Source organism: Poecilia reticulata, chromosome 5 (assembly GCF_904066995.2).
Source record: "Poecilia reticulata chromosome 5, P_reticulata-male-v2, whole genome shotgun sequence".
NCBI classification, from domain to species: Eukaryota; Metazoa; Chordata; class Actinopteri; order Cyprinodontiformes; family Poeciliidae; genus Poecilia; species Poecilia reticulata.
The window spans coordinates 19,917,457-19,943,121 of record NC_088834.1 but is presented as its reverse complement, the minus strand read 5'-3'; the positions used below and the strand labels follow the sequence as shown (position 1 = coordinate 19,943,121).

General features: G+C 39.3%; 2 protein-coding genes across 2 annotated transcripts; both read right to left on the bottom strand.

Moving 5' to 3' along the window:
* Positions 1-2,057: 2,057 nt before the first annotated feature.
* mcrs1 (microspherule protein 1) lies at positions 2,058-12,216 on the bottom strand. The gene is made up of 14 exons (XM_008410012.2): positions 12,040-12,216; positions 10,303-10,468; positions 10,077-10,215; positions 9,812-9,976; positions 9,564-9,673; positions 9,366-9,474; positions 8,336-8,474; positions 7,972-8,047; positions 7,832-7,860; positions 7,156-7,248; positions 6,614-6,696; positions 6,451-6,538; positions 6,104-6,231; positions 2,058-2,351 (listed from the first exon to the last, which is right to left on the bottom strand). Exons 2-14 carry the CDS (start codon positions 10,455-10,457, stop codon positions 2,265-2,267), a joined length of 1,401 nt encoding a protein of 466 aa, XP_008408234.1. The 5' UTR covers positions 10,458-10,468; positions 12,040-12,216; the 3' UTR covers positions 2,058-2,264.
* Positions 12,217-14,550: 2,334 nt separating this feature from the next.
* On the bottom strand, positions 14,551-23,930 carry cyp27b1 (cytochrome P450, family 27, subfamily B, polypeptide 1). The gene is made up of 9 exons (XM_008410015.3): positions 23,161-23,930; positions 20,710-20,900; positions 20,202-20,392; positions 19,834-20,034; positions 19,252-19,415; positions 19,001-19,167; positions 18,825-18,906; positions 17,316-17,513; positions 14,551-15,773 (listed from the first exon to the last, which is right to left on the bottom strand). The coding sequence occupies exons 1-9, from the start codon at positions 23,386-23,388 to the stop codon at positions 15,660-15,662; spliced, it is 1,536 nt and encodes a 511-aa protein (XP_008408237.1). The 5' UTR covers positions 23,389-23,930; the 3' UTR covers positions 14,551-15,659.
* Positions 23,931-25,665: the final 1,735 nt, after the last annotated feature.

The window sequence follows — 25,665 nt, the reverse complement described above, 5'->3', positions numbered from 1 at the left end:
AGTAAAATATATTTAGGTTTGGAGTTGTACTGCGACTAAATGTGTAAAAGTATTTGTTCACAGAGAAAGCTGGGGTAAAAACTTTAACCTAACCACATGGAACAAGCTCCAGGTGAGATTAATGGATTTGTTACATTAATCTCAATTTACAGACAACGCCAAGACAGAAAAGAGTAGCAGTCAAAATCAGTTTGAAACAGTTATTTACTGTTGCAGTATATATAAAATAAAAAAATGTATCTCAGATAAATATACATACTGTTAAAGGAGGAAATACATTTGTTTTATTGCCACTAAACCAACCTATCCTGCTGTCTCTGTGTCCTCTGTCTCAGGGCCCTGTGAGGGGCTCGGTCTGAAGGTTTAGTGATTTGGAATGACATACATCTGAGAAGAAAAAAAATGACAACTATGTGTGTCCAGATCGGACCGCGCTGTTGCGTAAACTGTGGCTCAGGGTTGCCTGTTTCCATTGTTTGACTTAGCCGGGCTAAGCTGCGCCACGTTTGATGACCCCAGTCAAAACAGGTCTGAAGACTGTGGACATGGCAACAGGGGATTCACCAGACGGCGCTCTGATTTATTGTTCTTTACGAACAAAGGTGGCAGCGAGCTCACTGATTGATTTTAAAGCCTGAAATGTTGGTCTGTTTGCAGTCTGGACGATAAAAGCTTGAGTTTCCCCTCAGGTGGCGGTGGCGGTCTGCTGTCTCTCAGCTGACAGACACGTGATTCGACTGCTGGGGGGAAACATCAGGACTTTGGTTTTTAGATCTTAACCCAAATTATTCCTCTGGGATTTTAACAGCAAATTGGATTATTTGTGTTTGTGTTTTTCTTGACTCGTAGTTTAGTTACAATACCGGGAAGGAATATTCATAACCCTTGAAGTGTTTAACATTTGTCTGTTTTAAAATCACAATAGTTCATAACTGTAAAGTGGAAGTAAAATGTAACACAAACCAAAAGAGCAGCAAACATTTCGCTTCAGTCAATACTCTGTAGGTTTGTCTTTCACACAGTTAAAGCTTTAAGTCTTTTGGTTTGTGTCTCTGCCAGCGAGGCACATCTTTTTTTTTTGTTGCAAAATACCATAAGCTCAGCCAAATTAGATGAAAAGCCTCTATGAGCTTATAACTGCAACCTGCAGTTGTAACGCTTAGATATTAAATATATTGTAGAAAATTATGCGTCTCTTTACAAGTACAGAAGCAGAAAATTATTTAACTAAATAATTACATTACATTTATGGCCACATTATGAAAACACATTTAAGATTAAAATATTATATCAGACCAATAAATAACATGAAGACAGACTTAATGAAAAGTTATGTTTAGTTCCTGCTTATGTGTTGCTATTTCAGAAGGAAGAATTAGCCTCTTTCAAATACATTTTCCATCTTATTAAATATGACCAGATTTTCCAGAATAAACAAACAAACAAAAACCATAAAAAAGGAATTATTTGAAACTTTCTGGACTTGTGCAGAATTATTCCAGCATGTTTATATTGTATACACTAAAATTGATCAGATTTATGGACTGTCCTGTATTTATTGCTTTACAGAAGTCTGATATGGATATAATAAAAAGAAAAGTAGCCTGCTCACCAGGTGACATATTCTTAAACACAATCTGTCTCCTTATTTTAATTTTTTTTGTTTGTTTACATACGATTCATGTATTCATCTAGTCTATGGAGAAACGGACCCTCTGGTTGTAGAAAACTCAAAATCATGTTCAGTCCACCAACATGTATACCTCAAGTTTTATTTAAGAAAAAAAAATAACCTTTTCTTGTTCTTTTTGACTAACGATGGCTTGTAGCTGGAACAGGTTTTATTTTTGCTCTTATTAAGGCCTTTGTATAATTTTGGAGTCCTGATTATTTCTATTTTCTTTTTATATTGTATGAACAACTTAAAGAGCAGTCAATGATTTAGACGATGAAATTCTTACCACTAATCTGTGATAGGAGGTAAACTGAGCAAACACGAAGAAGAAATTATTCTCTCAGATGCAGATTTGACTCTGAAAAGCACTAAAAATACAAAATTGTCCATACGGTAAACAAGTTTATTATTTTTAAAAAAAGCTTGGTGTGAGAATTTAAATACAACGCTCTGAAAAACTGGACACAGCAGGACTGAACCGTGAGTGTCAGCATTACAAAATAAAACATCCACACAGCACATTAAACATGTTGCTCCAGGATTTAGTCTGTTAAAGAGTCGCACTGAGGGTCCTTTTCTTCTTGGCCTTTCACTGCTGTGTCATCTTAGCAGCTTCAGCTTTTATCAGTGAGATGAGCTCCAGGTTTATTAGGAAGACGAAGCGAAGGCCTGCGATCTGAAGAAACAAAATCATTAGAGATGTTTCTCATTCAGCTTTAATTAAACATGACGTGGCAGTTCAGTTCCCTTCATGTTTATTACTCACCTTTAAAAAAAACAACAACCGTAAAATAAAGTCACATTTTACTACAGTCGCATTTCATATTCATAAATCTGAATGTGATTATGAATGTGAGGTTTGGAGATCAACTTCTTCAGCGAACATTTTCACTGCCTGTGGTAGCAAAATAAACCTGGGTGTTTATGACAATTAATTGTTTTAAATAGATTATTTCTCTACTCTGTATATATACCAGGGCTTAAATTAAAAAAAAAATCCTGATCCTGAAACTTATAGTTATGATAGAAATTAACTATACCGTTGCTATTGCCACAGTTTAATAAAAAGTGTCTTTGAATAGTGCAAACAATTGCTTCTAACAATACAATTAACAAGCTAAACACTCAAACTTAAATAAGACTTCAGTACATATCAACTCAAAACAAAATGTAAAATGTCTGTGCCCTAAAGGTTTGCCTTACAGGCAAAAATCCCTCAACATTAAATAAGAGTCCTTTCAATCAATGTAATTTAGAACATGCAACATTACCAACTAAATCAGTGTTTCTCAACCTTTTTCGGGCCAGCACCCCCATTATCCCTTATCCAGGTCCCTCACCGCCCCCCACCAAAGAATTTGCAGGCTACTTTGCACTGACTATTATTTTATTATTAATATTACTATCACTATTGTAGATGTTTTGATTTTTATGCTTGTTTCTGTATTTATCAAGATCATTTCCCAGAGAACAAAAAAACCATGTGAATAGAAATTATTTTCACAGGTGTCTACAAAAAATTTAATGAACGCTCAACTTAAAATTTGTAGGTCTAACAGCAGCCAATCAGAGTGGAAAAATATTTTTATTCTTTGTCATTTTCTAGTTGTTAAATATTCCACAAAATGACCAGATAAAAGATGTTCAACATGCCAGTTTAAACTCTGTTCTATTTGCAAAGCGAGCATTAAAACATGGATAGAACTGTAACTACATTAATCATAGATCTTCTTCTCTTCAGTGTTTCTGTCGGTTTCTGGTGGTGCAGCTCTGTGCTGCCTTCAGGAGAATGGGACATCAGAGTATCAACCATAAAATTTCACCCAGATGGCATTTATTGTGCAAACCAGAGCTTTCAGTGGAAAAACAAAAGTTCCAGGTCCTTTTAATGCCATATAAATATGAGACAGCAACATGGATTATATCTATATATAGACCTGTCTATTGATTTATAGATTAATAGTTTTACTGGACAGAAATTACAAAGAACAAATCTGGTTCTTAATCAAATCCTAATGAGTCAAATTGAAAGTGTCATGGAGTCGTCAGCCTCATGACATTAACACTGACATGAACAATAATATTGAAGAAATCAATATATCAAATCTAATTAAAAATATAAATAAATGATCAGTAATTTACTGTTATGGTCTGTAAGATATATTTATTTTCAGTACTAGATGTGATCTCAACAAACCCATGGCACTTCAACAATATTATTTTACCTTTGATCTGGAAATAGTGTCTGTTTATTCTTGCCATACAGTCCTCTGTATTAAGTATTGCTCGAAAGGTCTTGCCATACCAGTTTATTCCTCTGCATTTACTTTAGTTTCTTAGTTTATTCTTGCATTATATTCTTCATTCATTTCCATTTAGTTTCCTTTGATTAGTATTATCCTCTCCTGGTTTATCGCTATGTTCACTTTAGTTTCCTTCCTGTTGCTAGATTTATTTGATCGTTTATTGACCACCAGTAATTTTCACTCATCACCTGCTGCGCCGTCTAATCGTCATGCGTTTCACATTATGTGTTGATTTTTCACTGTTCAGCGTCGGATTCTCTGTTTTTATGTCATAATTCACATTTAGTTCGTCGCACCATTTTATATCCCGCTTCTCCTGTTTCAGAGTTTTGCGCAATGTGCGCGTCTCTTTTTTTTAAAGCCTTTAAGGTGCAGGGCCGTCGTGAAACGTATCAATGGGGAAAAGGCAGACTGACAAACCTTTTATAACAACGAAAACAATTTCTGCATTCTGATTATTGAAATTTAAAAGTGCTGTGGTACCGTTGTTCCATCAAACCCGTTTCATACCGGACCACTTACAGCTGTGGTGTTAACGCTATAAAATGAACGCTCTCTATCGTGATATCACCCATGGAGGGATTTCTTTATTTATATGGGTTCATTTTTCAGAGGGATACAAAGTCGTGATTTTAGTAATTACATGTTTATAAGAGCGATTTTCTGTTGTCCTTTCATGGAAGCGGGCAGCCTTCAAACGGAAATAAAACACTTTTTAATATAAGTCGCTGCTTTGATATGATCACAGAACTGCCAAAACATATGTACAGAAATACCAGACAAAGTAAATCACAGCAACGTCATCAACCGGTGTAACGCTGAACTGATGTGGTGAAGCTAAGAGTAGCAGGAAAACGGAGCTGCGCCAAAAGCTACAAACACTGAATAGAAGAAGAGCTGCCATCGATACAGTTGCAGCCAGGCATGGTTTAATGTTACACAATACAGTTTTAGGAAGTTGTTCAAAGTCTAAACTGGTATTGTTGTGCATTTAGGTGTAAAGTTTACTTTCGACCAAACGCCCCACAAAGGAATCCCAGCGCCCCCCTTTTGTAAAAATTTCCGCCAACTTTCCTTCTTGTCCCCTTTCCTCTAGCCATGCCCAGCGCCACTTGTTTTTAATTCCTTTCTCAAGTAAATGTGTTTCTTTACCGGGTCAGACAAACTCCATCTTCTTTCATATCGCATTTGATTTAACCGCCGAACCGAACGCATGCGCTTCTTTTCTACAAACCGTTTTACAGCCATTGGTCAAGAACACGGGAGCTAGAATTCTGATTGGCAGACATCTTTGTCCATTATCTACAGTTTAGTTGAGGCGGGCCGTTTGGTCCAAAGCTTGCTTTGCTTGAAAATCCGGAAGTCTGGCCCCCAGACGGAGCTCTTTAAGCCCGGAGACTACAGTTTAGTTGAGGCGGACCGTGAAGATTGGTTGAGGTGGACCGTTTGGTCAAAAGCCGGAAATCCGGCCCCCGGCTGGAGTTCTTTAAGCCGTGTATACACACCATGTAAGCATCCAGTTCTCTACTGTAAAATGTCAACAGTCTTACTTGAATGACATGTTCTCTTGTCTTTTTCATTTTGAAGAGTGGCTAAAACAAACTGGACCTCTGTTTTAAGTTGTTATGTCCCATTGAAACAGGACAACATGGATTTATTAAATATATACATACATATATAATTAATCCATGGTCTATAATATGGTATGTATTATGTAACTGAAGGATTTATCAGTCCATCCAGGATTTTGCGATTGTTTTTGCAATGTGAATTGAATTTTATTTTTAAATATTTGCAAGGAATTTTGTGTAATTTGCACTTATAAATAATAGAAAATGCTAATTTTTATTTGTCATATTGATCACAGACTATCACATCACATCAAGTAAGGCTGAGGCAGAAGTGTAGAAGAAGTAGGAAATACTGCCACCTGCAGGTGGGAGTGAGAAATCATTTAAACTCAATGTTTTTGAGGAAAATCTGCTAGAAAACTCAGTTATGCATTAGCATGAAAAAGTACAGCTCTCTGTTGATTTTCTGTGAATCTCTATGATTGTGGAAGACTTTATACTCATCTAGCAGCATTAAACCTGCAGGAAGCGGGTTACGGCTCTCTCCTCACCTCCACCACTGAGTTGTTGTTTAGCTTCCACTTGTTGCCCGACAGCACCGGTCTGCCGTCGATGTAGATGGGTCGCCTGCCCTCGTTAGCTATGAAGAAGTCTCCATTATTCTTCAGTTTAATTATTCCTGCCAAGACAAACAAGTGGCTGTTAGCTCTGTCACCACGACCTTTAAGAGAAAAAGTGGTATTTTCACATCACTTGCGTTCAATTAAACAAATGATGCTCATATTTAGATGTGCAAATGACCACTGATCTTTCAACTTTTTTTTATTGTCTGTTGTTTCTAGCAACCATCATAACATTTTAATTGTTTCTGGCATAACAACAAGTAGAAATGACTCACCTTGCTTTCTGGATATTTTCCAAGCAGGTCCCTCTAGTGACAGATCGACGTCTATTTGCTTGTCCTTTGTCGCTCTGCCCAGTGTAATCTGAACGAACACAGTTCTTAAGTCTCACAGCATAAGAACTTATAACAACAACTGGTTTCAGAAACGTCTTCCCACCTCTCTTGACCTCATGAGGTATCGCACCATTCGTCCTCGTAACGCTGCCAGTGTCTGATTGTCGAAGTCGGGCATGCTCATCCCTGGAGGTGAAGGACAAAAACGAGTTCTGCGTGTTTAAATTAATCAAAGCAATTTAGCATTTACATCTTTCTTCTTCATTGTAAAGGCAACCTAAAACCTTTGACCATGTAATTCTGTAACTTTACAACCGAAATGTTCAACGTATTTTATTGGGATTTTATGCGATAGACCAACATAAAGTCTGGTGGTTAAGAGGAGGAAAAATGATACATGGCTTTAAAAATTTAACAAACAAAAGTCTAAAAAGTTTGATGAGCATTTTTAATCAAATTCAAAACTATATTTTATTTAATTTTCTATTTTGATGATTTCTGAGTCTTGTTTCTGGCTGGTCGCTCAAATGATACGTAATCAAAACGTCAGCTGATGCTGGCCTCACTTGGTGCATCGTCTTCCTTTCACTCCATCATTATGTTGTATTTTTGTTTCAATAGAAAATCTCACCAAAAGTCACCCACCTGTGATGCTGTCCACCAGAACCTGCCACCGAGGCAACTCCTGCTCCAGCTGTCTGATCTCCCGTTTCTGGTGACGGTCTGAAATCATCAGCTCTGAAGGGAAACGACAACGGAAACAATTTCACAAAGAGAAACATCTCAACTATATGCAGCTTCCCAAACATCTCAGTCATTTGCTTTCTGTTCGATACATAAAATACTAGAGTTCACTTTAAATTTATAACAACTATTTTGACAGTAGGTGGTGCTTTAAACATGCAATGTGCAAAAACAAACTAGAATGAAGGACAGACAACACTGGAATCAAGGATATTCTCTAGAAATATAAATATTTTCATATTTTCTACCTGTATTTTCCCAGACTTGGAAAATGTTTAAATAAAACTCAGGAACTGAGCATCCAAGCACGAATCAGAGCAACATCAAAATATACAGAAGTTAATTATAAGAGACTAAATGTACCAAAGCTAAACATTTCTGAAAAGTGTCAAAACAAAGCGAGGAACACAAAGTATCCGTCAATAGCTGCTGTCAGCAGAGAGGAGCAAATATTTACTTCCTTATCAAAAAGTGAAGAAATGGCTTGGACTGATGTAACGTTAGACAAGAGAACCTCTGACAAAAAACAATATTTTATCTCTCCAGCTACAATGAACTGAACAATTTGATGTCTTACCGTGTTCCAGCACCTCGTCTCTGCTGTCCCTGCATGGAAGAAAAACAGCAGCTTTCAGTAGCAGAAGTAAAGCAGCACCCGAGGACGTATATTACATATGAAAAAGTCATTTTAATTCCTGCATTTAAAAACACACTCACTTTAATTTCACATCATCAACCATCTGCTCTGCATCAGAGAAGTTGAGGACTTGGTCACCTTTAGGAAGGGGCTGAACTGCAGAACAAAAATCAGACGATTTAGCTCGAGTGTTTCACTGAAATCAACAGGTTCTGATAGTAATTCTCTTATATTTATTATGTTTTAAGACATCAGGCTGTCCATTAAAATAATATTAGCGAAGACAACAGTTTGCATTTTTCCTTATTTGGTTAATGTCACAACTTTTCTACATCTGGCTCAGTTTGGACAGCGAAGCATCGCTGCATGAGTTGAGCTGAATCAACAAAAACTGCACCAGAATTTGACCTTTTTTGATTCAAATGATCGGCTGACCAAACTCACCGCTCTGGTCGTCTAGCAGGTAGTACTGCTTCAGCAGCTGCCAGTGAACCATCAGGCTCTTGGGGGTGCGTGATGGGTGAAAGATGCCCGGGTGTTTGCTCAGAAGCTCCTGGAAAACGTCTATTTTAGGCTGACTGGTCTGTTTAGAAAGAAGCGGCGTGTGAATAAAACATAAATCTAAAATCAGAAGTCTTTGTTTCTGCAGGTAAACAAACGATCAGAGGTTCTAATCTGTGAAAGATTGATTGGTTGCAGCCTGCAGGATCCATAATCTGACGAATACGGTACGATTTTGCAAGTTGAACAATCATACAGATGTTACCTTGAAACTTCCAACATACGAGAACATTTCTACTAAAAAATGTTTGTGTTTAATTAGCAAGAAATTCACTAAATTAACAAGAGATAATGCCAAAGGATTAGGAAATGTTGGCAGCCTTTTAAAGAGGTAAAGGCTCAATATTCTGTAGAAAATACACACTGCTTTTAGTGTTTGTAACTGCAGTGAATTAATAAATGATTCAAACTGTAAAACAGTTTTCTTTACTTTTATACAGACAACTGGAAACTGCTGTTTAATTTGAGGTCAACTTATAGAGGATAATAGAATATCTTGTGACTTTTACATTTTGAGGTTTATAAAACAAACCTGTCTTTTAATTAAAGCAGTAAATTTGATATAGAGTAATGGTTTTAGTTGTATTTATAGATCCATCTGTCCCATAATTCTAATGGGTTTACTGCCATTTTGTTTTTCACTGATGCAGAGACAGAAATTGTTTCACTTTTACTAAACGTTTTATTAAAGCCATCGCATTTTGAACTCATCCTGAAAGTAGAAAAATAAAATCTTTAGTTATTAATAGTTTTTACAGAGAAATAAGAATCGACTATAATCCGGCTCAGCAGGTCTGAGCTTTGCAAAATCAGAAATCTACCATGAAACTTCAAATATATTTCATATTCCTTAAGTTTCAGACAACCCAAAATAAAAACTGAGCGGTCACAAAACAAGTAATTTGTTACTTACAGAGCCAATCTTGGCCAGCAGCGCCTGCTCCCCCTGACTGAACAGAGCTTTGCTTTGGATTGCTGCGATTGCCTCTGGGTGAAGCTGCCGCATGGCCTGCCATGCCAACCTGATGGAGAGACGCAAAAAAGGCAACGTGCTTAGAAAAATCCATGAGGGAGAAAGGATAAAAACCACAGAACCAGACGAAGCTCCTACTTGGAGATGACGGGGTCGTACAGCAAAGCGTACCACCTCTCTTTAATTTCCCTCAAGGTGAAGCGGCAGCTGAACTTCACTCCCAGATGAACTGAAGTTAGGTCACTAGTCTGGACACAAGGGACGACACGCAGACATAATGATGAAGAGTTTCACTCACCAGTGTCGCATCATAACAGAAAATAATTTTTAAAAAAACGATCATACAGGAGAGATTATTGGTTCTGAACAAAGTTTTTTGTGCTCACCTGTAGCACAGCATTTATTAGCAGAAGGTCGTCTGTGGGTTTCCAGCGACCCAGATCTTTAGTCATATGTAAAGGCTGCTTGGTTTTCTTCACTCTTTTGGGCAGAGGTGAAGGGTTTAGCATCATGGCGAGAGGCGGTGTGAGCGCAGTTCCTGATTTTGTCACCTTAAAAAAAAAAGAAAAAAAAGAAAAGAAAAAGAAAAATACATCAGTATATAAAACTATTTCGTATTTCTCCATTTCTTGACAATCTAAAATTTTGTACCTTTTTCTTTTCTATAGGCGAAGGTTCACTGCCCAAACAGCGAATAGGCTCCATGACAGGAGGCCCTTTGACTCGACTGGACGACTTCACCAGGCTGCTCTCCACCAGCTCATCGTCAAACTTCTTTCTTTTTATTGACCTTTGGTTGCAGAAACATGAATAAGAAATAGAAACATTCTTTTTAAATGCAGCACGATGGCATCATTTCTGTGTAACGTAACAGTACCTGGACGAACTTCTCCTCTTGGGAACGCCGACTCCAAATGCTTGTGTTGCCGTCCTTTTCACATCTTTCACACCAAGCAACTCTTCATCCTCTGACCGGCTCTGAACACCAGACACCCCCACTGATGCGCCGACCCCTGGGTCACCGGCCTGCATCTCTTCATTCACTGAAGGAAGCATATTGGAAATCTGCTGCAGCATTTCGCTAAATACATTGTACTGTAGATGAGGGGATATTCAGGGTTTCCCCAATTTTGTGCTGAGCATTTTTTATACTTTTTACCGTTTTCAGAATGAAATCTTTGCTCATTTTTATATCTTGGTGATTTATCCTCTTAAAGATGTTATTTTTCTGCCCGGCATTTTATTCTTATTCATATCCATTGATTTTGCAGTATTTTGTTGTCCCCGTCTCAACATGTTGCTGTCATCAAATAGAAAATTATATTATTTTTTGCAATGGTAGTAAATTGTCTAGCTTTTATTCACAATGTCTCATTATGAATAAAATATGGGTTTACAATATTTAAATATCACAACATTCTTTTTTAATTGACATTTTCCACAATGCCCAAACTTCTTCCGAATTGGGGTTGTAGATTTTAAAACAAAGATTTTTAGTTAGATTTTACATTTTTAGACAATTTTTTAATAATGTGATTTTTTTAGACTTATAGGCTGATTTTTTAAATTTTCTTTTTAAATGTAAAATAAACCACTTATGGTTATTTTATCAGAAGGACATTTTTTGCCCTCGCTCCTATTAAATAAAATTAACCTACTTCTGCAAAACCAGTTGAACCTGTTTGGTTGATTTATTCATTTAGTTTTTTTTTGGTACTGCTGTTTTATGGAAAGAAATAATCACAATGTCGATTTTATATTGGTTTTCGTCAACTTTTGTAACCGGAGAATAAGATACTATATTGAACGTATCAAGGCAAGTTGAGTAATTTCTATATTTAGCACACATTTGTAGCTTAATGACCGAAAAGGGTCATTAAACAAGAAAAACAACAAAAAAACATCCACTGTACTGTCGTATGATTACGGGGTAATTCCTATGCTGATGTTCTCAGTCCAATAGACTTTCGGTATAAAATCATTACTCGATTCTGATTCAGTTTTGGTCAAAGTGATTATTTACCTGTGTAAAAAGGATAAAGATTTCCTTCTCGCTCTAAAGCCCCGACTTTCAACTTATACTACACGGTGAAGTAATATTACAAACACAGGTAGGATAAGAATATATTTTATATAACTTGAAATTATATAAAGGAGTACCGCTGTTTACACTTTTTTACACTGCAAATTCATATTTTGCAGATAAATGTTCATTTTTGGACAAACTAAGTACTGAAAACTAGAGAAAGTACAAGAGTAGAAATTGCATATTAGTTGAAGGTGTCTTATGTGGACTTACAGTTAATAACTTTTCTTTCATAATAATTAATTGATGAGATGTTTGTAGCTTTGTACTTCCTTTGTTTACATGCGATGCTAGTTTGAGGCCTTTTTCAGTTTTTTTAAAAATGTGGCATAAAGTTACACAATAACATAAAAAAAGCAGAATGTTAACCGAGGACAACATTTAACAACAGTCTGTTTGGCTACATAACAAAAACACCAGAGTGGTTCTTTTTAACGGATCATGTTAGCTAAGCTAACACAGTCATCCTGCGGTAACGAGCGCTTCTTTCCAAGCTAGGAAGGCTAGCTCTGCTATCTTATCACTCACCTTTTATATGTAGCTCGGTGTCAGTCCCTTACAAATCCCAAGTTCAATTTATTCTTAATTAATCCTCTTTAACAGAACTACCTTGAAACATTTAACGTCCAACTAGTTAGCATTAGCCGCTCGGCTACATTCATGTTTTCTTCCTGGTTTTCGATTTGGGGAAATGGTTTGGCAAACAGCCTTAAAACTACTACCGCCACCTTGCGGACCGGACCGAAACAGACCCGAGCTGCCTTAAAACGCACTTTCTGTTCACACCATACACACAATAAATGTTTGCGTAATTCGTTGTAAAATCATAAAAATAAATGTATATATATAAACATGAAAGTTATATTTGTTGCAAGTTGGCAAAATATTGTTTCCAAATGGTTCGTAAGCCTCTTTATTTTATTCCCCAAGATATTTTCCAGTGTTTTTACTCTGTTACATCATTTTTATTTTTAAGTAAAGAATCAAATTTTTGTACTTCTCCATCTCAAAAAACAAATTAGAGTAGTAGTAGAATTAAAGTACACAAATATATATTCTTTATGAAAAGCATACATGAAAAATTTTAATAATTAGAACTTCAGGGAACCCCTCCCGACCCCACTGAGGGAAAAAGGGTGCAAGAAAATGGATGGATGGATGGAACTTCAGGGAATTAAAGAATAATAGAAAGAAAAATAGAAGATTTTCAAGTCTGAGAAAGATATCGTCATAGCCATTTTTGTACTGTTTTACTGCATCAATGGAAGGAAGTACATTGTATTGGCTTGTATTATTAAAGTATGCATATGTCACTTGGTTTTTACATGACACCTTCAGATTCGAATAAAACATGTAAAACGTTTTGTCTAGACTTGGCTCAAACACGTTTTAAGTTTTTAAAAAACAAAATCCCAAGTTTTTCGTTTCGAAATAGGGCCATAAGCCATATGAAAGAAGATTAAAATAAATATTTTGTGTTGATGTCTGTGGCATCCTATTCATGCGTTTGTTGCAAGTTCAGAAGACCATCAAACACACAAAAGTGTTAATTTAGAAACAAACTTGGTCTTCAGCATCAACACTCAGTGACAGCCAGAGGATGGGGCATTTTTACCTCTCAGATGTCATGGCCACAGGAACATGTACCTGTTGTTGCAGATGAAAGGGAAGGTCTCTGTCTTGATCGAGATCCTCAAGATGTTTTCCTGGTCAGCGGTTGAACAGGCAGCGCTGGTGCCGTAGTATTTTTTCCAATCAAACAAACAACATAAACTGTGTTCACAGTGCACTGATGAACAGGAAATGTCAAAGGCACAGATATCAACTTATATAACTCTAGAAATGCATCTCTGTAATGCTGCATGATGCATAAGCTCTCCTTAACTTGGTGAAGCTCTGCCTCCTAGTTCTCCTTGCTGACTACATAGTCATGTGATATTAGCATAGTCTGTTTTTTGATAATTGTTTGAGACTTCTCAGTGGAGCCTCAAACATTTTATTGCAGAATTGACTAATGACTAAGTAAACCAGCTCTGCCATCCACTGTGATGTGAAATTAGATCTAGATCAACAATCATTTCCTAATTTTGAAATAATTTTTTTTTTTGTGGGGTGTTTTTGGTGTCTGATCCAGGGAGCGCTATAACATCCCAACTGATCCCCATCGAGGTACCACTGAACTTCAGGACATTTTAAAAAGTAAAATATGAAAGTGGCAGGAATCCATTTTCAGTCCCTGTTCACTGGTCCCCAAAACTAAAATCCGGAGTGAGAAATTGCTTTTACAAGTCACCGAATTGGTAAACGGATTCCCTCTATGTGTAATTTAATGTCGGTATAAATCCTGCTGTTGTCAGGTTGGTTCAAAAACATAATTGAACAAGATGTAATGAAAAAATGATCACAGCAAGTTCATGAGTAAAGTGAAAACTGAGGTTCTCCACAAGATTTCATCCCATAGAACTCATCTTAATCCGTTTTTCAAATGTAAAACTGCAAACTACCAGGACGTGACCGTCCAACGAATAGCAGCCCATGGTATCTCTGGAGGAGCTGCATAGATCTGCAGATCAGGTGGAAGAATATGACAGGGTCTCTCTAAGGGTTGCGCTTAGAGAAAAATGACATGAAGATCTCCATTAAATGTCCTCTGCAAAAATGTGAGAAAGTGATCTGGTGAGATGAGACCAAAATGTAACTTTCTGGCTTTCTTGAAAAACAACCAGAGACACAATGGTTACAATCAAAGCAAATGTATCCATTAGAATGGCATAGTCAAAGTACAAATATATATCCAAGGATCTACAATCTGTGGAAAGATTTAAAAGATGATGTTCAGAGATGCTCTCCATCCAATCTGTTTGAACTAATTTGCGAAGAAGAATGTGTAAAAATTTACAAATGTGCTAAAAGGTCAACTTCTGATTCTGTAGAAGGTGAAAGCTGAAAGAGAAACACCCAGAGACTTCCAGATGAAATGCAGCACAGGATGGATCTGCAGAGGTTTGACTCCAGCGGCCTCAATAAAGATGCTTGCCACATTTCTCATACTTTTATTTGCAAAAACATATCGAAAACCATACAACATTTTTACTTCAACTTCACATATAAGCACCAACTTGACCTTCCTAGAAATCCATGTAATATCTATTGAAATGTGTGAGATTCAAACGGATATTTTTGCAAGTTATTCATTTCACCATTGAGATTGTGATGCTTTGGGAGCGTTTCAAGTCAATCCGCAACTTTTACCCCCTTTAGCAGACATAAATGAATGGACGTAAAGATACAGAAATAAATAAATCATGGACAGGACATTTTTAATTGACTTAAGTGTCAATTATCGATACGCATTTATTGACATTTACAGTAGCAGCTTCATATTGTCACACTGGAATAAATACAATAGTGAAATCCATAAGATTTTGCAGAATAATGCCACATCAGTAACTTGGACATCTAGATGACCTGACGCACTGCACTTCCCGTTTCAGGACATTACATCTGTGAATTTGGTGACATCACACAGGTATGCTGTCAATAGCTGCCTTTTAAAACATTTTCCCTGACAAAACGTACTGGTCCCACTATATTAATCATTACACCTGCACAACTTTCTTACTGCACTACAATCAGCTCCAAAGTTTCAACACAAAATGTTCACATATTCAGGACACAGTAAATGTGCTTAATAGTGCAAGATTTCTAATTCAGAAGTTTTACAAGATTCAAGAAAAAAAACAAAACAAATCCACTTAATTCGAGCACAGCTCGCATTCATTCGTAACTTGAACTGATCTAATGAGTCCAACATAAAGTTCTCAAGGTTTTTCTCTAGAAACAGTGCAGGCAGGTAACTCATGTTTTCTCCGTCACATCTTTCTCAGCATTAATTGTGCCGTTAAGCCCTCTCCCTCGTTATGTGCCGGCCAGCACGCGCCGGGCTGCAGATTAGGTGGGCTTTTCTCCTAACTGTGTCAAAGGTCGAAGACCCGCTTTGACATGACCCGCTGTGCCTGAGCAGCCCCGTGGTGGATGCGATAACGCTGCCCTGCCTGTTCTCCCCACCTCACACGGCCCGAGTAAAGGGCAGCCTGGGCGGCAGCGGGGGACAGCTCACGTTCACCCATCGGGATCACAAGAGGAGTTCATCGTTCAACAAACTGCAGGTTGATGGCATTTTCAGGAACGAGGAGCGTCCGAGTCATCGGCTTCACAGAATTACCCCCAGGATCTGGCTTCACCTCAAACTCCATCAGGATCTGACGAGAGCAGGGACACAACACAGCAACTCAAAATTAATACAAATAAGCAAATAAGTAAGTAAGTCCTGGGCCGTTATGGGAAATCCCTCGGCCACATAATCCAGTTGATTTATAAGGAATGAGATTTGCTTAATTACTTTAATCCTCTACTTGTAATTTGTGCTCTTATTCGTTTTGCCTAAACGTTTAGTTAACAGCTGGTAAACGTCATTAGAAACATTAACGTCGTCACAGACAAATCTCAGAAATGAACTGGGTAGAAAATACCTGACAAGGTACCAACACAAAACTCTAAAATAATATTGCAACACCAACTGTTTCTGGAGCCACGACATTGAATAAAGGACTGAGGTGATATGAACCATTTTTCTGGTTTCCTGATTTGGTTCTCGATTCCCGATCTGTTGCACTTTTGGAACCAAAATCCCTGACTTCCTTTTTGTCTGCCTCTCACTCACTGATACGACAGAAAACCTGACTCAATGATAGTACTGGACTATGGCCATGGGGTGACGGTGCCCGTCCTCCCACATGGAAATAGTCAGAAAGATTGTTATAATGTGAGCAAGAGAGAGTGTGAAGGTGCTAATTAAATGTTGCCTAAGAATGGAGCCTTGAGGTACTCCACATGTCATTTTTGTTTGCTTAGATATACAAGTGACCCAAAGTCCTTCAAGTAAGAGTTGACCTAGTTCAGCATTTCAAGAGAAAATCTTTTCTCTGGAGCAGAAATAAGCTTAGCTAAAAATGCAAAAAAGGTTTTAAAGTCTTAATACAACATAAATCAATGGGTTTTACCTGGTTAAATAAAATAAAGGAAAGGAAATCCAACTTCAAAATGAAGTGAGGCACCTTTAAGGCATCCAAATCACTTAATAGTTTCTGATCAAGTGACTGAACAGCTGTTTTTAGCATGAACAAAAAAAAATCAAATAAAGCTTTTCCTTAGAGGCACCAACATTTAGCTGGTGCCTTTAAGGGAAAAGTACCAGCTAGAATTAGCAATTGTGTCATTATTAGGCAGCTAAAGAGACAGATGGACATTTATTTTCTCTCAGATATAACTGTAGATAAGTTTGATAAGATTTTAGTTCAAATCTATCAAAACAAAATTGTAACATTGAATATGTTATGTTAGCAGCTTTAAAAGCAATTAAAGCAGAGTTACGATGCTCATATACTTTAATGCAGCATATTAGCACAGTTCATCTGTTCCCACAAAATAGGTCAAGGGTGAAACCAAACCATTACATCATATTATACAGTTGTTACATTCAGTTAAACCTGCTGTTATTTAGAAATTCATCCATTAATGTCACGTAGTTTCAGCCTGGTGCTGTAGTCCCCATACTGCACATTTCCCCTTAGATTCTTCTTAAACATCTTCACAAGATACAGAACTCAATTCTTGAACTACAGCAAAAACTGATTGGTGAAGATATGCATTGCAAGTGAAGACTTTTCAGCAGGTCAAAGAGTCATACCAAGTCACCTGTTTTCAATGCCAGAAAAACAAAGGATTAAGTTAAGCTAACTTACCCGAGATAGAGCGAGGTAGAGCTCCAGCTCCGCAATCCGGCGACCTATGCAGCTGCGTTTTCCCACGCCAAAGGGAACTGAGGCGTAGGGGTGATGAGTCTCGTCTTTGTTAAACCAGCGATGGGGTTGGAAATCATCTGGATTCTGAAACACAGCCGGGTCCCGGGATGTGGCAAATTGGCACAAAGTGATCAAGGTCTGTAGGAGAAGAAGCTCTAGTCAGATGCATAGAGAGACCATTCTAGATTTTGCAAATTGATTTTTTCCCGACATACATCTGCCAGCATGTGGATACAGTATATGAACCGCTAATATTAACAGAAATTACATCAAGATTCAGAAGAAGATCATTCAGAGCATGACTAAAGCAATGCTAGGCTACATGGCCTCCCAAAACAACTGTAGCCTCTGTTTTTTGTTTGGCACAAGTAAGTCTTTTCATCCCCAACATGAACGTCTTCAGTTTACAAGTTCAAAAGAATCAGAGTCCAGATGCAGCAAAACAGATGAGGGAAAAGTCCCATAAGAACTGCTTTCATGCCGTTATTGTTTTTTTAGAACAGAAACCCAAATTGGGAATGTGAAAAGTGGGTTTCTGCTGAGCAGAACGGCCCGGCTCGCTGCAGTTCCACTGTATTATTTTGTCTGTTTCCACTGTAAAAGCGGCCCATACAATCAACCCGTACCGCACTATTTCTGGGCTTCCTTCAGTTTCAGGTCCATAGGACAATTGTACGACTAGGGTGGAGCTGCTGGCGTCAATCATTTATTGGAGGACAGAAAAAAGTCACTGCATAGTAATGCATTATGATTATTGTTGGACTAATATGATGTCATATTGGGCATTTGGGCTTAACCCCGTCTGCTCAGTGAGAGTCCAACTGGTGGTGGAAATACTGTCTTGACCATAAAATTTTACAACAGTGGAATAAAGCGTTAGTTATTACTTTTCAAAAATCCCTGGATTTCCAGTGAAAGCTGTACATCTTAAAAAAATATCTACACTCTCAAAGCAAGTTTTTCCTGTAAAAAACTTCCAAATGGGTTGTAAAATTGCTGCTTTGCAAAAATATTTGTGTTGTGGGACAGAATCTGAAGCTACCTCAGGATGAGCAATTACAGTCCTATGCTGCATGTTTTACGTCTTATAATCCTGCATAAACACACTTGATTTCAATGAATGGATCCCAAAAAACTTGGGGCGAAGCTTCATCTAAGACATGCAGGACATTAGTCCATAAAGAGTGAGACCGTCCACCTTTGATCTCGACTAGGGGTCTCATATCCCAATCGTTGAGTTTTAGATGTGCGTCTGCTTCAACATACCGCAACTGAATAGTCTGTCTATTATCAAGATTTTGTAAAGCTTAACAAAATGATTTGGTTGTGTTAGATCAGGAATGCGTCAAAAAGTTTCAGGACTCTGGACCTCGTGAACTAAAGTTGATCTAGATGGTGATCTAGTTTGTTTGACAACTAGAAGTTTTTTCACATGTTACTTTGACTCACGTTTTTAGGAATGAGGTAGCCTCCCACCTCAATGTCCTTCTCTGAAATGACCCGCGCGTTGGCAGGAATAACTGGGTACAGCCTGGGGAAAAAACAAAACAAAAAACAAACAAACAAAAACGTCAGACAGAGTGAAACATGTAAACTGCAGATAAATCTGTATAATCGAGTTATACCTGAGCGCTTCCTTGACTGTGGCCTTCATGAGGGGCATACGGGCCACGTCTGTGTTGTCCGGTATCCTTCGACCCTCCAGTACGGTCAACACCTCCTCCCTGAGTGCATCCTGGATCTCTGGGTGACGGGAGAGCTCGTACAGAGTCCAGGACATGGTGCTGGAGATCTGAGGCGAAAACCAACAGGACTGCTACTTCTGGACTCTAAGCCAAGTAAAATCTGCCAGGAGAAAAAAAACAAACTGTCTTACTGTGTCGACTCCAGCCAGAAGCAGCTCTGTGACATTGCTGTAGATGGTCTTCATCGGCAGCCCCGTCTGTGAGAGGAAGTAGGTGAGATGACGGCCCTCAACTTTCTCCCCCTTGGCGATCTTGCTGGCTTCGGCCATCAAGCGCTGGTCGATGTGACCTTTGGCTGTAAAAGAAGGAGATCAAAGGCCAATAAGGCAAGGATGTTGCAGATCTACTCAAGTCTTGATGGTAAGTCATATGAAGTTATCCTGAGAACACGCTTGACATTCAGGGCAGAAGAGCTCGCAGTGCGTGAGGGTTAAAGACTTTAATCTGTCGATTCTCGACCAAGGCTGATTATTTTACAGCCTCAATACCTATTGGTCTTGAGTGACCAATAGGAGTTCGGGAGAAAAGCACATACAGCATGCTGTACATATTTATTTGCTTATGTTTACATGTTTCCCTTCAAGCTGGAGCTCATCTAGATCCTTCTTTAAAATATCCTCAAGAATCAGTTCAAGCCTCTTAGCGTGCCGATCGTTTTAAAGAAATATTTAAGATACGTTGTTGACGTTTGAGGTGCCGTGTGCTTCGCCTACCAAATTCAAACATGTAGTCCCAGCAGTCGCAGAAAGTTTTCCAGGGTTTGGGGTACAGCTGGTGCAGCCAGCTGGGCATGGCCATGGTGAGGAGAGTCATCACAAACATGGTGTTGATGGACTCGATGAAGCGCTCCGTATCCTCAGGAATGACCGGGTCCAGGCATCCGATTCTGGACTCAAACAGCACAGAGGAGATACCTGAGAAAAAAAAAAAAAGAAGACAATAGGAGATGAAGAAAATAATTAATTCCATAACTTTTTCTGGGTCTTGTAAGAAATATTAAAATTCTAATGCTGTGCGAGACAGCGAGAGGCCGTTTTGGTTATCCAGGTTGGTTTGCTTCTCGGACGACGCGGGGCCTTACCCTCAAGGCCGAAGCGGTAGAACTCGCTGGTGATGTCAGTAACGAGGCCTTGGGAGGACCGGCGAAAGCGAAGTTTGGAAATTAGGTCGCTGACGACGCTGTTCAGGGTGTCGTCGTAAACTTCCACAGCCTTCGGTCGCAGCATGTGTTTCCCCAAGAGACTTCTCACTTCCTGCCACTCCTCTCCCTCGCTGTGGGCATAAATAGTGATGTTGGCAATAACAAATGGGCTAAATCAAAGTCAACATCTGGGCCAACATATGGGCAATTAACATGGAGCCATTGTGCCATCCATTTTGTCTTTGGATAATTTTCACATTTCTGACCCAAATACAGCCGATTTTAATGATTGCTGAGATTTAACATCACCAACTGTTGAGCCATGTAACAGTTTTAGACAGACCACCTATGTCTGAACAGCTTATTTTTTCCCCTAACTGTCTGCTCTTTTCTTGTAGCCAATCATTGAACTGGAATCATTGGTGTTTATGGAGGCAGCAACACTTACGCTGTCAAAAGTCCAAAGTTGTGTCCTCTCAGCTTCCTGTAGTCCTTCCAGGATGAAAGGTTCGATCGCATCGGGTGCTGGCCCTCCTGCCTCAGGACCTGCTCTATGAGGGCCGGATCTGCTACGTGAACCGTCAGGATGGGGCCGAAGCTCGCCTTCCACACAGGCCCGTAGCGCTGCACTCCTTCCAGCTGGGAAAGAGACAGAGAGGCTTAGAAAAACCCTGCAGGCTACGAGATAACTGGCTTCATCTCTTCATCCGCTCTCTTTTGATTTGCAGTCTCTGTTAGATTAAAGCAGAACAGAAAATGGGATGCCTGAGGGGCTTTGGTGGGGGAAAAAATTGGGCTAAAACGAAATAGTTTGCATTAAAAATGTCTCAGGCGTCTCAGGCATAACTCTGAATGAACAGATGGGGGTTGAAATATTGAGCTCGCACACACAAATACGGAAACAAACTGAATATATTATGACATTACAGGAAAAAAAATACATTTCTGTGCTCTGAATAAAATGCTCTTAAGCATTCAGGGTTGCGACTAAAGGGGGATCAGAGGGGCCAGTGGCACCTTCTATACGTTTGTTCAGCCCCCGTGCACAAACAGTCCAATATGCAAAGGTATTTTTATGAATAAACAATATAATCAATTTATCTATAGTTATGTCTGTCAGTCGGGTCACCTTTTCTGGACATTCTCCTGGGAGACTGAGTTGGTCAACAACCTTTTATTTCTTTGTCATGAAAACCGACTGCAATCTAAATCAGAACTCGTGCAGCATGACAAAAATTATGAAGACAAAGTTTTGGTCAGTGGATAAAAACAAGGTTATAAAAAAAATATTGTGTGGAAAGAAAGAACCATCTGTCTAACCAGGAGGAAGTAATGATAGCTTGAGTTCATCCCTGTATTTGTTGGCCCACTTCCAGTTGAGTTTAAAGATGTGAGCTGTAAAATGCCTTGACTTCCTGTAAGAAGCATTTAGAGTCAGTATATTCCTTCCTCACTGATGGCTGAGATGGATGCTTGTCAAACTGCCGTAAGGTCATGGGGGAACACAAGCACTAAACCCATTAAACAATGACTTCTTAAAGGATGAAGTTTTGTTTACAGTGCAGTTGTTTGTAACGCTTGGAAAACGAAATGAACTATGCAATAAAACGTCCGGTAAGAAAAAGAGAAAATGACAAAGTGTGCCCATCCAGTCTGACAGAGTTTGTGACATTCCTGGAACCATTTAGGAAGAGTTTCATTTAACCATTTCTCTTGTGTAACATCACTTAACATCACTATTGTTTTACCTGTGGGTACTACGGACTGTGAGAAGTCCCCCCCCCCAAAAAAAAAAAAAAAAATGTTAATAATAATAACATCACCTGCTTTCATCTAAGCTCTAGCTAACGTTAGCATAGCGAAGCAGCGTGCCAAAGCAACAGGAATGGATGAATATTTGTGGGATGAAACTGTTTAGCTGCACAGAAAGAAAGCCACGGCTGAAATTCGTCATGTGCCTAAAATGTCTTTGATTTATTGGAAAATGATATATTAAAAAACTTAAAAGCATTTTTGTGGATATTCTATTTGCTCCATTTAGATATTGGTGAGCAAAGCTACATGCTTTGCCTCTTCTTTGACCCTCATGTGAAAATCTATAGATCCACAGGTGAAGCCTGTAGTGTAGCACCAGGACAACAAAAAGCACTGGGATGTCTAATCTGCTTCACAGATTCCAATTTGGTCTTAAAGGATAATTGTGCCGTTTTTGTAAAGAAAGGTTTATTGCATTTTATTATTTCAAGTTCAAACTCCAAAATACTGAAACTAGTCAGTCCCTATTTGAGTTACTCTACACCAGAGGATGCAAAGTCCACTCCTTAAAGAGCTGCTTCCAGATGCGTCCCTGCTCCAACACACCTGCATCAAATGGCTGAACTCCCTCAGCAGCAGCCATTAATCTGATTCAGATGTGTTGGAGAAGCACTCAGGTCTATGCTGAACAGAGATCCTTCAAAACACATTTTAAGATTCAAGAAATACATACATAGCAAGCAGTCGGCCAAGCTGCAGAGTCATTAATAGTCTTATGTCAGGATTTAACGGCTTTTCATTTGAAAATGAATGTGAAAAGAATGCCGTTTTGTTTCAATAGAGATTCGTCTCCATCACCGTTTCTGACCTTCTCGACTGAATAAAATGACAATTACCAGACAACTAACTAATATTCCAATCATTAAAATGCAGAATATAAACCCATAGACTGTTGAGAAGGATTGGGGGCGCAGAATGAGGGACTCGCCCAGGGCACCATTAAAGCAAGCACCGCCACTGACTAAAATGTGTTGCCAGAAAAAAAAAAAAAAAAAAAAAACCCTGCAGGGATAATCAGTGAATCAGTGAGCTAAAGATGGGTTCCCCCTCGGAGCGCCCAACCCTTCCAGCCTCACCTCCTTACCTGTAACTCATGCAGCCGGGACAGACCCCCCCTGGCAAACAGGTCCCAGGCGAAGCTGGCGGCCGTCGGTCCGGGCATGTCGTCCAGGGTCCTCACCGCCTGCCGGGCGATCCCCAGCGGAGGCGCTGCTGCGCTCTCGGCCCACCTCTCCATCCACTTGACCAGGGGGAAGGCGTTGCGGACGGACAATCGAAGCGCTTGCTGCACCATCCTCCTCACAAAGATCATGGAGCGCTGGTGTCTGTTCGCGGACCCCTTGGGTGTCGATGCTCATTTTGTTTTCCCGGCTGCAGGCTGTATTTATAACGCACAAGGTGCTTCTGGAACCCAGTCAGAAAAAGATGTAAATTTTCTTATTATAGACCAATCATGGGTGCGAAGGCTGGTCTGGTCCCGCCCCGCCTGGATGGGGACTGCTGCTGGGGGAAGGAGGTGTGTCCAATCAGAGGGCTTAAGTCAGACCAGCCCAGAAACGGCACACGTGGATAACCTGGATAAATAATGCATGACTTCTGCAATCGCTCAGGCTTATCTCTACCCTTGGGAGGCACTTTGTTCTCCAATATTCCTAAAAATTGACACTTTTCTGGAGACCCAGCCTCCTTCCAAGGCCATTGTTAGGGCAAACTGTCTTAACGTGGAAATCAGGTGGATTTTTCTCCAAACTGTTAATTGGATAAACATGCATTCTGCAAACCCCAGCGTCTAAAACAACAGAGATAAAATAGGTGGCTTGACCATCCGCAGCTTGATGAACTTACCTGCAACCTGCTGTGGTGCCGAAGCACAGAGTTTCTTGGTGAGGGAGAAATTCTTGACCTGAATTCGTTTGCACTGGAATTCGTCCAAAGTGCACACAGTGTGTGGTGATGGTGAAGTAACTGCCCCCGGGGTCCTGTAGTCAGAATCTGCCCTGACATTTGATTCACCAGAAATCTTAGATCACCCAGTTTCAGAGAAACGCAGTGTGCTGACTGTCAAATTCGAGAGATAAAGTCACGCAGAACTTGATGAGAGCGTGAGAGCGTGGAGGCGACATCTGCACCCGGCATGGGATGACGGCTGCAACTTGGCACCAGTCCATATATGAGAGATGAAGTCAAATTCCTCACATCCCTTCACTTCTGCTAGACTCCAGCTGGTAAAATTTGTGACTAATTCCCATCCAAATCTGAAAAATGTTAACTTATTTATTTATTTTGCTTGTTTCTGCTCAGTTTACTGATCGAGCTGTTACCTGCCTGACTGGATGCCGAAAGATGAAGTCAACTGTAATTTGTATGTAAACACAAAATCCAGCAGGAAAGTGGGCAGGAGATTAAATACTTAGAGATGCACTTCCTTACTATTAAGCTACCTTAGAATCCAATAACGTAAAATAACAATAAAAGATATTAATTTTTAATGCAGGATTCTGGTAAAGTAGAAGAACTGAAGTTTGAAAGCGAGAGCAGTAGTAAGCAATGGGAATTTAAAAACAAGTTTCACGAACTAAACTTCCAACAAATTCTATTTCATCAGGGTCATTTCCGTCCAGTCGAACAGTGAGAGCATCCGGCCGCATGCAGTTCACTGGCTGTTATCTGAGCTGATGACCCTCAAGCAGTGCCGGATGCTAATGTGATTGTCAAGGCTGAAACAAGTAGTAAATAGGATAATAGTCTTTAGAACTTGAACTGCAGGACATCTATTGCTCATTGAAGCTTTTCATTTGATCGATCTCTGTTCTGCTGATATCTCTGCAGTCGTGCAGGCGACAGACAGATCCAGTGCGTTGTAACGTTGAGGTTCTGTGCTCTAAATGTTAACTTGCTCTACGCTGTAATTAACTAAAATCCCTCTGACTGCGTTTCAGTGGCGTGCTGGAACTGGGTGACTGGGCATCATGGGTCTATCTGCATTAATGCACCAGTCATACTTATCACTGATCCATTTTCCTTCTTAACAAATGAGTTTAGGTAAAAGAGCCAAACATTAAAAATCTGACTTTGGTGTTTTGGTTCAACAGGGATCAACATAACTTTGATTATTTCTCAAGCCGATGTGTTTAAAAGCTCTTTTGAAACTGTAATGGAACCACAGAAACTCTTCCACGGAGGCCATTTTTGACCAGTCTCTCTTTACTTGTTGTTGAGCCGTGAACTCTGACCTTAACTGAGGCAAGTGACATCTGCAGATGTAGTCCTGATTGTTTTTAAATCTTCTAGATGAATGCAGATCATCGATGCGCTCTTGGAGTAATTTTAGTAGGCTGACCACTGCTGCTCCGTGTTCTCTCTATTTGTGGACCATGGCTGTAACTGTGGATGCCAAAGACTCAGAGCAGGGCCTCGTTTGCTGCATTTTGTTCCTCATTTGGACATCCCTGTTTTAAATTAACAGATTTAACTGCTATTACATCTGATTACAGACAGAGTACGCTAAGATTAAATTTACTGAAATCTATTCTGATGCCCAGGAACATAAATTTTTTTTTTTTATTCGAAGCACCAAGAAGGACTGACG

What these genes read in the sequence shown, in the direction of transcription:
- mcrs1 (XM_008410012.2), bottom strand. Translation starts at nt 10,457, where the DNA reads ATGCAGGCCGGTGACCCAGGGGTCGGCGCATCAGTGGGGGTGTCTGGT. An exon ending in TCTGGTGGACAGCATCACAG is followed by an intron (nt 6,697 to 7,155) that starts GTGGGTGACTTT and finishes CTTCACCTCCAG; the next exon opens with GGATGAGCATGCCCGACTTC. An exon ending in ACAACAACTCAGTGGTGGAG is followed by an intron (nt 2,352 to 6,103) that starts GTGAGGAGAGAG and finishes TTGTTTCTTCAG; the next exon opens with ATCGCAGGCCTTCGCTTCGT.
- cyp27b1 (XM_008410015.3), bottom strand. Translation starts at nt 23,388, where the DNA reads ATGATCTTTGTGAGGAGGATGGTGCAGCAAGCGCTTCGATTGTCCGTC. An exon ending in AACTTTGGACTTTTGACAGC is followed by an intron (nt 20,393 to 20,709) that starts GTAAGTGTTGCT and finishes TTATGCCCACAG; the next exon opens with CGAGGGAGAGGAGTGGCAGG. An exon ending in TTCTGGCTGGAGTCGACACA is followed by an intron (nt 19,168 to 19,251) that starts GTAAGACAGTTT and finishes TTTTCGCCTCAG; the next exon opens with ATCTCCAGCACCATGTCCTG.